General features: G+C 43.6%; 1 protein-coding gene across 1 annotated transcript in view; it reads left to right on the forward strand.

Annotated features, from left to right (window-relative positions):
• FGD4 (FYVE, RhoGEF and PH domain containing 4) overlaps nt 1–17,207 on the forward strand; it is a 494,296-nt gene that overhangs the window by 368,150 nt on the left and 108,939 nt on the right. Inside the window, 2 exon segments of the mRNA XM_029600028.1 lie at nt 8,982–9,127; nt 10,865–11,021. Of these exon segments, the coding sequence (XP_029455888.1) occupies nt 8,982–9,127; nt 10,865–11,021 (303 nt within the window).

The following is a 17,207-nucleotide window of genomic DNA, read 5'->3' on the forward strand; positions in this document are numbered from 1 at the left end:
GGGTTCGTTTTGTTTTTACTTTTTAGGCACTGCCTGTAGCTTTGAAAACCAGACTGAAGGGAGACCCCTGCTGGCTGCAGGGTCAGTGCCTTGCTGGGCATGCCCAGTAGGGGCCAGTCAAAGTTCTGTTTAAACTTTGACAGAAGTTTTCCGTGGTGGGCTCCATCCTCGATGTCACCCAACACCGCGGGGTGGCGGGCGGGTTTCGTGAGGACTAACATCCTGCTGTCCTGTGAGAACACCTGTTACATCAGGTAAGCAACATTTGCTTTCCATTTCTCCAGTTTTGCACTGCATAAAGAGGGGGGTTTTGGGGGTTTCCATTCCAGTTTCCGTCTCCATATTTGTAATTTGTGGTCTTTCTGTACTTGGTGAAGGTTGTTTGTGTGTTACCAAGATGACGTATTTTACTAACACTTGTATCAGTCGTCTTATGTTTTTTCATTAGGACATGCATTGGTAGTAAATTGCTATCTTCATAAGTAGAGCTATTGTTCCTAGTCGGAGGGAGAGTTTATGTTGCTATTATTGAAGTGACACCACAAATATATTTTTTGTGTGGTGAATTTTATGTGGAGTGACCTAGTTCTGCTCTGCACCCATTTTTGGGGAGAAGGGGGTTCCTGTTGATGTAGAGTATATGTTTACATTTAGCCCTGTGACTGTCATATGTTCAGTGTGTTAATGCGTGTGAGAACCATCTGTCAGATGTGTCTTAACAGAAAAAAGTTTGAGAACTACTGGTCTATGGTACCTGCAGACTGGAGGGTTGCCAATAGAGATGTGAATCGGAACCAGAATCGGATCCGATATCAGTTCCGATTCACATCTCTATAGATGTGAATCGGAACCAGAATCGGATCCGATATCAGTTCCGAATCACATCTCTAGTTGCCAATATAATGCCAGTTTTTAAAAAAGGATCAAGGGCTGATCCAGGAAACTATAGACCAGTGAGTCTGAATTCTGTGCCAGGCAAAATGGTAGAAACTATCATAAAAAACAAAATTGCTGAACATATAGATAGGCATAGTTTAATGGGACAAAGCCAACATGGATTTAGCCAAGGAAAGTCTTGCCTCACAAATTTGCTGCACTTTTTTGAAGGCATAAATAAACGTGTGAATAAAGGTGAGCCAGTTGATGTAGTGTATCTGGATTTCCAGAAAGCATTTGACAAAGTTTTTCATGAGAATTTTTAGTAAATTAAAAAGTCATGTGATTAGGGGGCAGTGTCCTATTGTGGATTACCAACTGGTGAAAAGATAGAAATAGAGAGTAGAGCTAAATGGTAAATTTAAAGTACAAAGTACAGGATATATACCATGGGAACGCCCCCGAGATTCGCGCCAATGCTGGAATAAAGATGTGGGTGGCGTGCGCACGTGCACCCTAGTAGGTCCTTGGGAGGAGCGTGGCGGGAGGCAGCACTATAGCCTTTCCGGAGACGCCGGAGAGGTTGGCTTGTAGACACGGCGGCAGCCATTTTCCCAAGGGAAGCGGGAGGAGCCGTAAACAGCTCTTGATAAGTATCCTTCAGTTCTGGTTTAAAGTTCCCATCTGGGCAAAGTTTCTTTTCTTTAGCTGTAACAGTGTTTTGGCCTGTCAGTATACTGGTCAGCATACTTCTTGGCTGTTATGATTCATATTGGGTGTTTTCAGTGGTTAAACATGGGATATCTCCCTACAGATCCTTGGGTTTGTGAGAGGAGGGAGCCTCAATGCGTGAGAAGAAATCACCTCATCGCAGGGGTTTCCCGGACATGTAGAGCCTGAGTATTTGGGTATACTGCTTGGATAAGGAGGAGGTAAATCAGACTTGGAAATCTGGAGGGGTTTGTATGTAAGAGGATGGATGAATGAATATGTATGGTGTGTTGTGGAAGTTTCAGATGGGCACTAGATAACAGATTTGGTGTTCCTAAGGCTATCTGTATGCTCCAAATGCAGTTAAATATAAGATAGCTCACATTTGTGATGGGGGGGCTTAGGCTGAGGAGCCCACTCATCAAGAATATACAATATAATATGCTCTAGAAAACATACTGTTATAATTTTGTAATAGTGCAGAATAACATGTGTTCGCTTAATATGGATGGGTTAAATTCTCAGATAAAAAGGAAAAAGGTCTTAAATGGTTTTAAGAAATTAAAGGCTAATATAGTGTTCTTACAAGAAACAAACCTAGATGAACAGGAACATAATAAACTACAGAGAGTTGGTGGGACACTGTTCCAACTCTTCCTTTTCTACCAGCCAGAGGGGTATGGCCATATTAATACATAAGTTAATACCATATCAGCTAAATGCCAGATGGCAGACCCTAGTGGTACATTTATAATAATACTTGGAACTCTTTTTGGTACTAAACTATTAGTTTATATGCTCCCACCCAATATTCACATGGATTTTTTTTTCTAGTATTGTGACTAACTTGGTAAATTGGATGGAATATATTTGTGTTTTGGGAGGGGACTTTAATTTAACCAATAATTTTATTGTAGACTGTAAGCCATCAAAAACTCCTAAGAACCACCAGCCAGATATTGGCATAGGTTTTTATTTCAGGAACTCCAGCTGGTGGACTTGTGGCACCTTTTGCATTTAGATAATCAGGAATTTACATATTATTCTCATACGTGTAAGGTGTACTCTAGAATAGACTCCAGCTGGTTTGATAAAAACTCGACCTGTGATATTTTAGAGGTGTGAAGGACCAAATCACACACCAAAGCTAAGTCACAAAAGAAAGGTGTGTTTTAAACAAAACTTAAATGCATCTGCAGACAAAAGTCCCTTAGTGGAAAATGTATTTATTATTGTTCATTAAATTAGAAAGGCAGTCATAAACATTCAGGAAAGAAAAATTATAGTTAATTTATAAAGTAGTAGCATCGGATCCTGACACAGATAAAAAAAAAAAAAAAGTGGTTTGGCTCTCCATGATCTTATGTTATATTCAGGACTGGGTATCTATGCATTCTAAGTTTGATACTGAGAGGCTATTGGAAGAATTGGCTTTGCCGTATCACTCCATTAATATTCTTCATTTTTCCAAACAATGGATTCATACTTCAGGAGCTTGGGATTTCTGGTTTCCTACATTCATGAAGACATGGAGTTGTTGGAGAGAACTCCAGAAATGCCTGATAAATATTTCTTCATTTATGTTCTTAATAGGGAATCCTGATTTTCCATTGGGTATTAGTCATTCTATATTTCAAAGATGGAGGAGAGAAGGGACTGTACTGTGTGGGCCATTTTGTTCAACAAGACCTGAATTGCCGGTCTTCATTTCAAAAGCTGCAAAAATTTTGGGAGATCCCTAATGATAATTTCTATACCTATCTTTAAGTAAGGCAGCTATTGTTTGAGTACTGCAAAAGCAAGCCTGGGAGATATCACTTTTTGTGATAAGGACAAGACAATATTGTAAACTATTCCTAGGTTTAATAAAATTGGTATCTGGAATTCATCTTCCAAAACGTACCCTATCGATACGCGTATGAGTAAATTGACTCCTCAGTGGGGAACAGATTGGGCTTCTTGTTAGAAAAGGCAGATGTTATAACTACTTTTGCAATGATTTGTAAGCCCCTCCTACCTGCAAATTTGAGAGAAATTAAGTTCAATTTTATACATCAAATTTATCTCACCACATCACCAGGGTGCTTGATGCTAAAATGCAGCTGTGGGAATCTGATATATGTTTAACATGTAATTATAGGGGAAACAATTTCTGCCATATGTTTTTAGAGTGCCATAAACTTATAGGAGGCAGATACATGCTGTATTAAATTGGGTGATAAGACAGACATATTGAATGGAATGGTAAATGTTATATTTTCATTTATTTGACAGGTTATTGGAATTACTAACCGTAGATATTAAGTTTCTAAATGTCTCCCTTACTTAGCAAAAAATATTGTTCTATCGTGTTGACATAATGATGAGTTGCCTGCTTTTAGAGATTGGAAGTAGTCAATATTGCAATTTTGCTATTATACAAAACATAAGGCATAAAGATCTACGTGACCAAAAATCACTATTGATGCAAAAAGATACGTTCAATTGTTGGGAACGCTTAACAACTGTGTGTTAGTTTGAAGCAAGAATATACCAGATATTGTTGGTTTTCAGTCAAGGAATGAAAGGGGGATAAGTATGGTTTGAAAGGGATGTTGTTTCGCGTTAAAAGGGAGAAAATGTAAAACTATGAGCAATTTATTCGATAATGTGTTACATTGTACTGTTGGGACATTACATGTCAAGTGGACCAATTTAGAAAATAATCCACGCTCGACCTCCTTCAAATTTAATAAAATTTTGTGTGGATGTTCTCTAGGGCCTCAAACTAAACTATTCCAAATTTTTCAGCTGGATCTCTATTGGTTCAAGAGCTAGAGGCAGTTGAATGAAGGTCACTCTTAGAATACTGTGCTCCGCGCAACACAAAATGGCCACTTTGTCCAGTCACTGCAACCAAACAACCACTGTTAGGGGCCTGAAATGTTGTGGATTATTACAACCTCTGTGCTAAGTTCTTATGCAAAGTTTGGAACCTAACATGAACATGCCACCCTTTTTATGGGCCAGCAAGCCAGCAAAGTACCTGACAAATTTTACAAAAGAAATTTAAGGCCTACTTTGACTCCTATTTGCTTCCGATGTATACTTCAATTCAGGCCAGAACTGGATCAGTAGGTCATGGTCCATGGCATACATCTAGGATTTTCACTAGGAGGCTTTGCAGCCAATGATTTTCGCACCGTCATTCAAGCCACTTGCTCAACAAAAATGGACTACTGTAACTCCCTTTTCCTAGGACTTCCATACTCTACAATAAAACCCCTCCAAATGCTGCACAATGCAGTAGCGAGAACCAACTCTAACGCCCGCAAATATGACCATATTACTCCCCTCCTCAAGAACTTACATTGGCTTCCAATCCCCTCTCGCATCGTATACAAAACCCTAACACTGACACACAAAGCTATACTCTCACACAACTCAAACTGGCTCGTTGATCCATTCTGCCCGGTACAATCCAAAAAAATCAACCAGAGCCTCCAATAATGGAACCCTCCACGTACCCTCACTAAAAAGAGCACACCTTACTTCCACAAGGGAACAAGCCCTATCCATTGCTGGACCCACGCTCTGGAATTCTCTACCCCCCAACCTCAGGCTCGAGACCTGCACCTCAAAATTCAGAGCCAACTTGAAAACTTGGCTCTTCAAACAAGCCTATCAACAATAACACCCTTCTCACCCCTTGCAAACATACCTGAACCATGTAAACACACCCGAACCTTCCACGCAAACCCTCCTTACACCCGTTATACATAGTTCTTATTGTTGCTCCAAATCGTATACTCAATGTTAATTTATTTGGCTATCATCTGTTACAGAGTAGCCTGTTTCCTATGTACTTTCAATCTTCTTTCTCACAGTTCTTATCATTCCCTCCCCATCTCCCTGTTTAATGTAACTATCTTTCCTTATGTTCATGGTTTTGATATAAACTGATATGTTCCCACTAATATCGGTATAGAATTTTAATAAATAAATAAACTGGAAGCAAAGATATAGTTACATAAAGAAATGTCACCTTTTTATGCAATTTTTTTCCATTTTTTGGGTACAAATATCTCTATTGTGTAGTTTTTACAATTTTTTTCTTTGTCATTTGATAGAACACCTGTTTTGCTACATAAGTCATGCTGTTTTGTCTTGGACCTAGTCTTGCTTTGGTCAGAATTACAGTCCTAAAGACAAGCATCATTTGCATGTGTGAATGCACTATGTTAAAAAGATCCATCTTTGGCACTCAACTGTGAAACATGCAAACGAGCTGGAGACGTGAAATTTTACAATGCAGTTCAGTTTACTGTGCTTACCACACTTTTAGCTTTTGACACATAATTGTTTAGACATATTTTCATACATTAGTCATTAAAGTCAGTGCAAAACTTTGGATGCTGATTAGATACCTTGCATTGGTCAGAGGTGGCTGAGTCACTGCCAGTTCAGCAAAATTGACAACCCCATTCGCCTAGGGGCCACTCCAGACAGCCAGACAAGGTACTAGCCACAGGTTTCCAAGCTTTTATTTAAGCACAAAACAAGAAAAGGCAGGATACTACATATGAGAATTGCTTAAACTGCAGACTTCACAAAAATTCACTTATGGCCCAATTTTTAATGGCCCGCGCGCATAAAAAACAGGGGTTATGCACACAAGAGCTGGCCTTGGCAGAGGGGTGGTCCGGGGGACGGGGTGGGGCTAGAGGCGCCCTGTACAATGACCATTTGCTGCTATGCCAGAGGATCACATGCTGGCAGGGTGCCGGCGCATGCAACTTGCTACAGCTCCTTTGCAGGAGCAAAAGGTAAAAAAAAAAAAATTAGGGGTACCTAGGGTAGGGATAGGGATGGGTAGGATAGGGGAAGGGAGGTTAGGGTAGGGAAGTTCCCTCCCAGTCCGCTCCTTAATTGGAATGGACTGGGAGGGAACTTGGGAAGCTGGACGATGCGTCACTGCATGATTTTGGCCTATGTCTGGCCCCCCCTTGCGCGCTCCGCCCGCGATTTTATAAAATGCGTGAACCGGACATGGACGAGCACGTGTTCTTTTTAAAAATCTATCCCTTAGTCTTTTTTAGGTGCATCAAGTTGTTATGGTTACGAGTGTTTTGGTGGATCCTTGGGTGCTGTGGAGATGACCACGCCCACGGGGAGGAGCCCCGTGAGGAGCCACAGCACTGGGCTAGACAAAACACAGGATAGTTCTTTATTAGACAGCTTGAAGATATCCACCAGAGGTGGCAGTAGTGAGGCAGTCTGTAGTTGCAGTCTCGGGGACCTCGGCAGAGGGAGCCCTTCTCTCCTTGATGACGTCAGGAGGTTCCACAGCAGGTCTCCCAGCGAGGAGATACTGTGGATGAAATAAACTGAGAGTTAGAGTACTCACTAGGTGTTGGCTGTTGATATGCGATTCCACCAGGTATGTTGTAGAAGGTACAGACACCGAGGCAGGGAGAGCAAGCCCTCGAGGAGCGAGTACCTGTTCCCTGTAAGACACCTGAAATAAAGCAGAGGGCCCCCGAGGAGTGGGTACCCAGGTTAGCAGTTATCCCGAAGGGCAGAGAGAGAGCTTCCTGCAGCAGCACGGAAGCGGCAGAGTAGCGTAGACAGGAACGGATTTGAGTCCTTGCTAACTCAACGAGCTAGCAAATTAGTGAAGGTAATATACCTGGATGGCGTGATGTCAGCATGAGGGAACGCCCTCGAGGTTCGCTCCAAGGGTGGTACAAAGACGTGGATTGCGCACGTGCGGGCACCCTAGTAGGTACCTGGGAGGAGCAATGGCAGGAGGCTGCACCATAGCCGTTCTGGGGACGCCAGAGAGGTCGGCTTGTAAACACGGTAGTAGCCATCTTTCCCAGGTAAGTGGGAGGAGCCGTGAATAAGGTGAGGCAAACGGGGCGAAGCCGTCTAGGACCAATGGATGCAACACAAGGGTAACAATGTATTCTTCTGGAACCCAACAGGTGGCTCTATGGGGTGGCCAGTAAAATGACTTCACATATATGGCCAATCCAACAGGAATTATCATAGATTTAAGCTAAATACTGACCAGGTTGGAAGCTGGATATTTGAAGGACAGGAAAATGTTCATGTTCTAGAACACTTGGCTGATCATTTTATTAACCGCCCCTAGGAGACACCTTTTGGGTTCCAGAAGAACACCCATAACTTCATCAGACAGGCAGTACATTTCACAAGCCATTTTGTTACGCATTGATGGGACATTCAAAAGCATGTGCAAGTGATTGTTGGGGGAATAGGAATCATTTATTTTTTTTGCCTAAAATATTAGCTAGATTCATAAAAAGCAAGAAAACTCCAAACATAAGAGAAGCCTCAAATTAGTAAAATGTGTATGGATGGGGAAGGTTTTGTGATGTAGTTTTCCACTGTATTTGGACATACCCTGTATTTTCAGCCTTCCCAGATCATTGGATTGTGAGCATATTGCTAAGAGCCAACCATCTTAATTGCATCAGTCCTTCAGGCCCTGTACATATGTCCTACATTGAGAGGATTTAATGGTGGAAAAGGCTGAATCAATCAAGTGGCCATTTCAGCACCTAAATTGCCTTTGTGGGAAGTATTGCTGATGGCGGTGGGGAGAGGGGTTGGAAATGCTCGTGATAAAAGTAGTAGTGTGGGATTTGAGTTTGTCTTCTACCCTTGAGACTTGCTTTGACTCTGGGCATGTCACTTTAGGGAATAGATTTATTATATCCCTCCACACTAATGCTGAAATAAATAAATTTGACTTATACACTTGCATTTATATAACCGTATCCCCAAAACAGTCTTCTAGTTTCTATTTTGGATTAATTGGGCAATTGTCAGAGAGAAATCAGCTGGTGTTTGCATTTCAAACCGTTAACTCAGCAAGTAAGAACCGAGGGAAATCATTACTGCAAGAAAATTGCAGAAATGATGAGTCCCCTTTCGAATATCTTAGAGCATTCACACAAGATAATGTATGTAGTGATTTGCTGTAGCAATGAAACATGCTTAAAAATCTAAAGACAAGCAGTTCGGTTACAAGGGAGGCCATTCTCTTGTCATTCGTAATGTTTCATGTCTAGTTTATTGGTGATACAAAACTTCCCTGTGATTTGAGATTCATAATTCTGCTGCATATTTGCAAAAATAAATACCACAGGCCAAATATACTAAGTGGTTTGTCCTAGTATGTATCTGTGAGAGAAATACTTTCTGCTTTTTTCCTGCATGTGTCTGGTCGTGGAAGTTGTTTCATTTTGTTGACATGGCAAGCTGAAAACCGTCCAAATAAGATTAACTGAAGCTTTGCAAAAACATATTTGCCACCACTTACTGGCCAACAAACTCCAGCTTTGAGGTCCTGAAGGTTTTTTTTCATAATTTTTTTCTTCTTTCAGACATTTTACGTCAAGCTGTTGGAAGAAGCTTTAAAGGGTTCATTTCCATCAGAGGTGGTGAACAAAATCTTTTCTAATACGGAATCAATAAATACCTTCCATAGTCGATTCTTGCTGCCAGAACTAGAGAAACGAATGACAGAATGGTAAGATGTTTGTCAGCAGACAAATAAAAGTGATGTTGCCCCTGTATAGCTCCCTAGTGAGACCTCATTTGGAATACTGTGTACAGTTCTGGAAACTGCACCTCCAAAAGGATATAAATCAGTTGGAGTTGGTCCAGATGGTGGTTACTAAAATTGTCAGTGGTGTTTATTTTAAAGCATTATGTTACAGACATAAACATCTAAATATGTACACCCTAGAGGAAAGGCGTGATAGGGGAGATATGATACGTACATTTAAATACCTCAAAGGTTTCCATACACAGGAGGCGGGCAGGCCTCTCAACAGGAAGGAGGTTCTAGAATGAGGGGTCATCGGATGAGGGTTTAAAGGGGGTAGACTCGGGCATAATCTGAGGAAATATTCCTTTACAGAGTGTGTAGTGGATGTATTGAACAGCCTCCCTGTGGAGATGGCAGAACAAGAACAGTATCTGAAATTCAAAAAAGCATGGGGATAAATACAGAAGATATCTGAGGAATTGATAGGGATTATAAAGATGAATTAGTTGGTGTGAATGGGCAGACTAGATAAGCTGCATTGTCTTTCTTCCATTAAGTTTCTATGGCTATGTTTCTATGTTTGGGGAAAGAGAAGTCCACAGGTAGTGTTGCAGAAAGAAGTGTTGTATATAGAGTGCAACACTACCATGTCATGCTGCAGACCAAAAGACCACAACTATTTATGTTGCAAAATGTTTATATAGTTTGATCAATGAAGAACAGCTTGATGATGTATAATTGCTTTGGTTTTTTCTTCATTGCTTTTAATATGAAAGGGCCCCATTGCCAACAAACCATGAACTTATATGCCTCCAGTAAACTAAAATGGAGAGAGTGATTATATGCTGAATGGAATATATGTTTGCGATCTTAGAGGGGGAGAATTTGGGCATGGGGAGAGAAGAGAAGTATGAAGATGGTTAAAGCAGTGTTGACATATTAGCAGAGTTTGCACACAGTACAGTTAATCAGGTCCCATTTTGGTAAATTACAGTAATCTGTGACCAGGATATACTTAAGACTCCTATTGCATATGCCACTTTCAGCTTTTTATGTGAACTTAATTAGGCACACCTACCTGCAAAGAATATAGCCAAGGGCTTCTTATGTGCTCAGTTGTGACTAATTAAGCTCAAAGTGAAAGCTGGAATGACTAGCACTGCTATACAATGGGAATATTAAAATACTCTCTATAACATGACCCCTTATTTTTACATTTTTTCCAGAGGATTTGCCATAGAACTTACAATTGAAGGTGAGAGGGAGTAGGAACATGGCAGCCTTTTGTGGAAGAAATTAGGTCAAGAAGATAGTATGGAGCAATGATTTTTCTCATGTGGAAACACCAATCAGCTATACACACAGATGTTATAAATGTTTGTTCAATATGGAAATTGTATTTATATAAATTACAATCTAAATGAAGCATATTGAAGCCTGTAGAAGAGGGGCTTTCAAGGATTTGCAACCCTGTTATTTCTTTTGGGCCTAGAATTAACCTTATGCTAAACTGTATTGAGTACATTCTAAAGAGGTATGCGTGTTTGGAAAGAACCATAATAGATTCAGATATTTTATTAAAATGTGGCTACTATTACCAAAATTGAAATCCTGTTTGTGCGGTGATACAGACAAGAGTACTCTGGTTTCTTTTTGCTCAGTATTGCATCATCTGTGGTATTTATTGTTTTAATATTGTGCTGTATTACTGTCCAGGGAGAGTACCCCAAGGATTGGTGATATACTACAGAAGTTGGCACCTTTCCTAAAGATGTATGCAGAGTATGTGAAGAATTTTGATAATGCGATGGAGCTGGTAAAAATATGGATGGAACGGTCAGCTCAGTTCAAAGCTATCATCCAGAATATCCAGGTACTGTCTGAGGAGAGAGGAAGGAAACAGCTTCTCAAAATATTGTAAAATAATTATGTTCAATATATTAAAACATAAAATGTAAGAAAATTAAGAATTATAAGAAGGGAGTTGTCAGGTTATTTTTCCAAGGCTCTTGTTACCTTTTTTCATAGCATGTTGAAAACATAACTATAATTTCCCTCCCCCAAATCTTCACATATAAATCGAGTCTTTACTTATGTTATCTAAACTACAATGCTTGCAGAAAATCTAGTATTCCATGCAGTGTGCAGCAGTGATAAATAAAAAATGTTGTTGATGTATCAAGCTGTTTTATAACAGTAATGTTTGTGTGACCTAGGTTTTAGAACATATTTTACATTTTAAATCCCTCCACCAGAAACAGTTGAGAAATTTGGCCATTTAATGGCGAGAGTGATATCTGTCCTGTAGCTCTCCCTACTGTGTGGAAGGATTCTAATGCTATTCCATAAATCAGTCTTCCAGTCTGATTAGCAACTAGAACTGTTAACCTGCTTGTTTGAGAGCCAAAGCTGGCCTGCCATTTGATCCTTTGCAACACACAGTATTTAAAATACCACAAAATAAAATGGTTTCAAGCATGCAAAATTTGTGGGTAATAGACAATACAGTGAGTTCTTTAATACTTTGTTTGTTGGCTGACTCTTCATGAAGATAGTTGATTAGCTTTGTGCTCCAAGGGAAGACTCTGAGCCGCTTGTGTGGCGACAGACAGTGGAAAGGTAAGAACTAGTCTGTAAAACATGGGGTTGAGTTCAGGGCTGTAGGTTGATAGTAGAAGAGGAGAATAACAAGTTCTTGACCAAGAATTCCCTGTGTTTTGACTTATAAACAATCTAAATCCATGGTGGCCTTCATTAAAAGAGAGCAAAGCAGGGCAGGTTTAAAATGTACCCTGGTAAATTATTTTTAAAATGTTTTGTATATAGTACAGTTCATGTTAACACACAAACTTGTTCTTTAAGGTAATTTTTTCATGTATTTCTCACAGGACAAGCAGGATGGTTGTCCTCACAAATGGGTGACATCGAGGATGGAGCCCACCACGGAAAACTTCTGTCAAAGTTTAAACAGAACTTTGACTGGCCCCTACTGGGCATGCCCAGCAAGGCACTGACCCTGCAGCCAGCAGGGGTCTCCCTTCAGTCTTCTTTTTTCCGCGCAGCAGTTGCCACGCGGTGAAAGGAGCTCCCTTACCACGTTCCTGACAGGAATTCGGTACTTTTCTTTCCGAAGAAAATTTGCCCCTCAGGGGTCTCCCTTCGACAAATTTTTGTCACCTTCGCGGAAACCGGTAAGTTTTTTGCCTTTTTTCCTCGACTACCGTCGAATTTGGCCCTCGAGGCCTGTTGGCACTTACCGAGCCCTCGACTAAATTTGCCCTTAAGCCATGGCAACGGGGTTCCGTCGATGTCCGGATTGTACCCGGACTATGTCAATCACAGACCCCCATAGGGTTTGTGTTTTGTGTTTGGGTAGTGAGCATGATGTCCTGACTTGCACCAAATGTGCCTTAATGACACCTAAGGGTCGCAAGGCCAGGATGGAGAAGATGGGGCTCCTCTTCCATGCACCCACCCCAACGCCATCGATAGCATCGACGTCATCGGAACCGGCACCGTCGAAGTTGCACCACCATCGTCAACCCTCCGGTGACCGTCCACCATCGATGACTTCTCGGCCGTCGACTCCTGTCCCCTCCCCGGATGGGCGAGGAGACCGGAAGGACAAGCATCGCCATCGACGGCACAAGTCTCGGCCTGTCGAGGATCCACAGTCACCGACCTCTGAACAGGCCGAACCACCGACTAAGAGGCCTCGATCAGACTTGGCACCGTCCACGTCTCGTTCGCAGGCATCGAGGAAACCCTCACCCTCTCGGGGTGTGGGAGCCGTGATCCCACCGGTTACGGTGGTCCCTCCGGCTCTGCCTCAGCCTCCCTCTCCCGTCGAGCCGGATATTGTTACCCCTGGTCTCCGGGCTGAACTGGACCGGCTGGTCCAGGAGGCCATCGAGAAAGCGATGCAAAGATTCCAACCTCCATTGGCACCGTCTCCGGCACCGATTCCGGCACCGCCACCGGCATCGACCCCGGCACCGACTCCGCCACCGAGGAAGGAACCGACCACCGAACCTTTGGTGGAAGCGCTGGCACCGCTACTACAACGTATGGAGGCACTTGTACATGCCCTTCCATCGATGATTCCAGTAGAACCGACAGCGCCATCGTCTCCGACTGGATTTTCATCGGCGGGAGAAACACCGTTCCTGATTCCCCCTTCCGGGGTGGTCCCATCGGTGCCTTCTCGTATATCTCCACCGATTTATCCTTTGGCTCCATCGGTTCCAAGACCGGCACCGACTCCATCGGCAGCACCGAAACCCTCGATGCCGTTCCCAGTATCGATTGTACCACCGGTTCCTCCAAGGTTTCCTTCGATGCCTTCGGATCCTCAACCAGGTCCATCGGGGCTTCAACCCCCAAGTGATCCCTATGATACCTGGGGTGATGATACATCTTCTGACACAGATTTACCATCACCGCCTTCTCCTACAGAGAGTAGAAAAAGATCTCCTCCAGAGGATCTCTCCTTTATTAATTTTGTAAAGGAGATGTCCGAAATTGTACCTTTTCAGCTGCAATCTGAGACCGATGACAGACACCAGATGATGGAACTGCTTCAATTTTTGGACGCTCCAAAAATCATCGCTTCCATCCCCATTCACCAGGTGTTTCTCGATCTCTTAAAGAAAAACTGGGAATCTCCTTCATCTGTATCACCAGTTAACAAGAAGGCTGACTCCACATACCTCGTCCAGTCAGCACCAGGCTTTCAAAAGCCTCAACTGGATCATCGCTCTGTTGTGGTTGAGTCCGCACAAAGAAAGGCCAAGCGTCTAAAGCCACACTCCTCCACTCCGCCGGTCAAGGACAATAAATTCCTGGACAGTGTGGGACGGAAAGTGTACCATGGAGCTATGCTGATTTCTCGCATAGCCTCATATCAACTCTACATGACGCAATATAACAGAGCCATTCTTAAACAGATGCAAGATTTTGCTGACACATTACCTGACCAATACCAGCCACAGCTTCAGGCCCTTCTTAACAAAGGGTTTGAAGCAGGGAAGCACGAGATCAGAACGGCTTATGACATCTTCGATGCCTCCACAAAGGTTTCAGCTACTGCCATTTCGGCCAGACGTTGGGCTTGGTTAAAGTCATCCAACCTTCGCCCAGAGGTCCAGGATCGTTTAGCGGATTTACCCTGCTTAGGGGACAATTTGTTTGGAGAACAAATTCAGCAAATTGTAGCTGAATTGAAAGATCACCACGAGACGTTAAAACAACTTTCTTCTGTTCCGTCTGAGGTTTCCTCCAAACAACCACTTAAGAAGGACTCTAAGAAGTCGTTCTTTCGGCCACGCCGTTACTACCCTTCATCGGCCAGGCCTCGTCCAGCTCGATCCTCTACTAGGCCTCAGCCGCGTCAGCCTAGGAAACAAAGGCCTACTGTAGCCCCTCCTCCTGGGCCTGCGGCTGGCCTTTGACTCCCCTGTAGGGAACACATGCCAAACCCCTCTTCCAGACATCCCTATAGGAGGTCGACTGTACCATTTTCTACAACCTTGGTTGCAGATCACCTCAGATCAGTGGGTGCTAACAATTATCGCACAGGGTTACCACCTCAACTTCATAACTCTTCCGGCAGACTCCCCGCCTCTTCAAGCGTGGAGTCTATCCACCCATTTGGCTCAATTACAACAGGAAGTATCTCTTCTTCTGCAATCAAATGCTATAGAACCCGTTCCTCCCTCTCAACGAGGCAAGGGATTCTATTCCAGATACTTCCTAATACCAAAGAAATCAGGGGGACTACGTCCCATTTTGGACCTTCGAGCCCTCAACAAATACCTTCAAAAAGAGAAGTTCAAAATGGTAACCCTAGGCGCGCTGCTCCCTCTGCTACAAAGAGGGGATTGGCTGTGCTCTCTCGACCTCAAGGACGCTTATACCCACATTGCGATCACACAATCCCATCGCAAATATCTGCGGTTTCTAGTAGGCCACGACCATTATCAATACCGTGTCCTACCTTTCGGTCTGGCTTCTGCCCCACGAGTCTTTACCAAATGTCTCGTAGTGGTAGCAGCATTCCTAAGGAAGGAAGGTGTCCACGTCTACCCCTACCTGGACGATTGGCTAATCAGGGCCTCCACCCAACAGATAGCTCAATCCTCCCTAAAATTGACAATTCAAACACTCCTTTCCTTAGGGTTTCTTGTCAATTACGAGAAATCTTGCTTAGTCCCGTCTCAAACCTTATCCTTCATTGGGGCAGACTTGGACACCTTACAGGCAAAGGCTTACCTTCCTCTTCAGAGGGTCCACACCCTAATATCCCTGGCTCGCCAGCTCCAGTCTCAGAACACTGCCACGGCTCGCCAGTTCCTCATTCTCCTAGGACACATGGCATCCTCGGTTCAAGTCACTCCCATGACCCGACTAGCCATGAGAGTAACACAATGGACTCTACGACACCAATGGATTCAAGCTTTTCAGCCTCTGTCCTCCATAGTCACAGTCACACAAGCGCTGCGCCTATCCTTAACCTGGTGGACGACTCAGGTCAACCTCCTTCAGGGCTTGCCTTTTCTTCCACCGGATCCGCAAGTAATCCTAACCACCGACGCTTCTCACATCGGTTGGGGAGCCCATGTGGACGACTTCCAAACCCAAGGGTTATGGTCCAAAGAGGAAGCCGAACACCAGATCAATTTCCTGGAACTTCGAGCAATCCACTATGCGCTCCGAACTTTCAAAGATCATCTATTTCATCAGATAATCTTAATCCAGACGGACAACCAAGTGGCCATGTGGTACATAAACAAGCAGGGAGGCACAGGCTCCTTCCTTCTGTGTCAGGAAGCTGCGCAGATCTGGGCGGAAGCCCTCTCCCACTCCATGTACCTCAGGGCCACTTACCTGCCGAGAGTAGACAATGTATTGGCAGACCAGCTGAGCCGTGTCTTCCAACCACACGAGTGGTCACTCGATCCTCTGGTAGCGACCTCTCTGTTTCACAAGTGGGGTTCTCCCCGCATAGACCTCTTTGCGTCCCCTCAGAACCACAAAGTGGATGATTACTGCTCTCTCATTCGGAGCCAGCACTCTCGGCCGAGAGATGCATTCTCCCTCAAGTGGACAACCGGTCTGCTCTATGCATTCCCTCCACTCCCTCTTGTGTCAAAGACTCTCGTGAAGCTACGCCAGGACGGAGGAACCATGATCCTGATAGCACCTTACTGGCCACGCCAAGTATGGTTTCCAATACTCCAGGATCTCTCCATCCGCAGGCACATTCCTCTGGGAAAGGTCCCGCATCTGCTCACTCAAAACGACGGATGCCTCCTCCATCCCAACCTCCAAGCCTTGTCCCTGACGGCATGGATGTTGAAAGGTTAGTCCTTCAACCATTTAACCTTTCAGATTCCGTTTCTCGGGTCCTGATAGCTTCACGAAAGCCTTCCACAAGAAAGTCTTACTCATACAAATGGAAAAGGTACACATCATGGTGCACTTCTCAGTCCCTTGATCCCCTTTCCTGTCCAATCTCCAAATTCTTGGACTATTTATGGCATCTCTCTGAATCAGGTCTTAAAACCTCTTCTATCAGAATGCATGTCAGTGCGGTAGCCGCCTTCCATAAGGGTATTGGGGGTAATCCTATTTCAGTACAACCCCTAGTAACACGCTTTCTTAAGGGCTTACTCCATCTAAAGCCACCCTTGCGTCCTCCAGCCCCATCCTGGGACCTTAACCTGGTTCTTGGTCGTCTAATGAAACCTCCTTTCGAACCTCTGCACTCCTGTGACTTGAAATATCTCACTTGGAAAGTGTTATTCCTTTTGGCTGTTACTTCAGCTCGCAGGGTTAGTGAATTACAGGCCCTAGTTACCTATCCGCCTTACACTAAGCTCCTGCAGGACCGGGCGGTACTCCGCACTCACCCTAAATTTTTACCTAAGGTAGTTTCGGAGTTTCATATCAATCAATCTATCGTACTACCTATCTTTTTTCCCAGGCCCCACTCCAACTCTGGAGAGCAGACCCTGCATACCCTAGACTGTAAACGGGCTCTAGCTTTTTACCTAGACCG

This window comes from Rhinatrema bivittatum, chromosome 4 (assembly GCF_901001135.1).
Source record: "Rhinatrema bivittatum chromosome 4, aRhiBiv1.1, whole genome shotgun sequence".
Lineage (NCBI taxonomy): Eukaryota > Metazoa > Chordata > Amphibia > Gymnophiona > Rhinatrematidae > Rhinatrema > Rhinatrema bivittatum.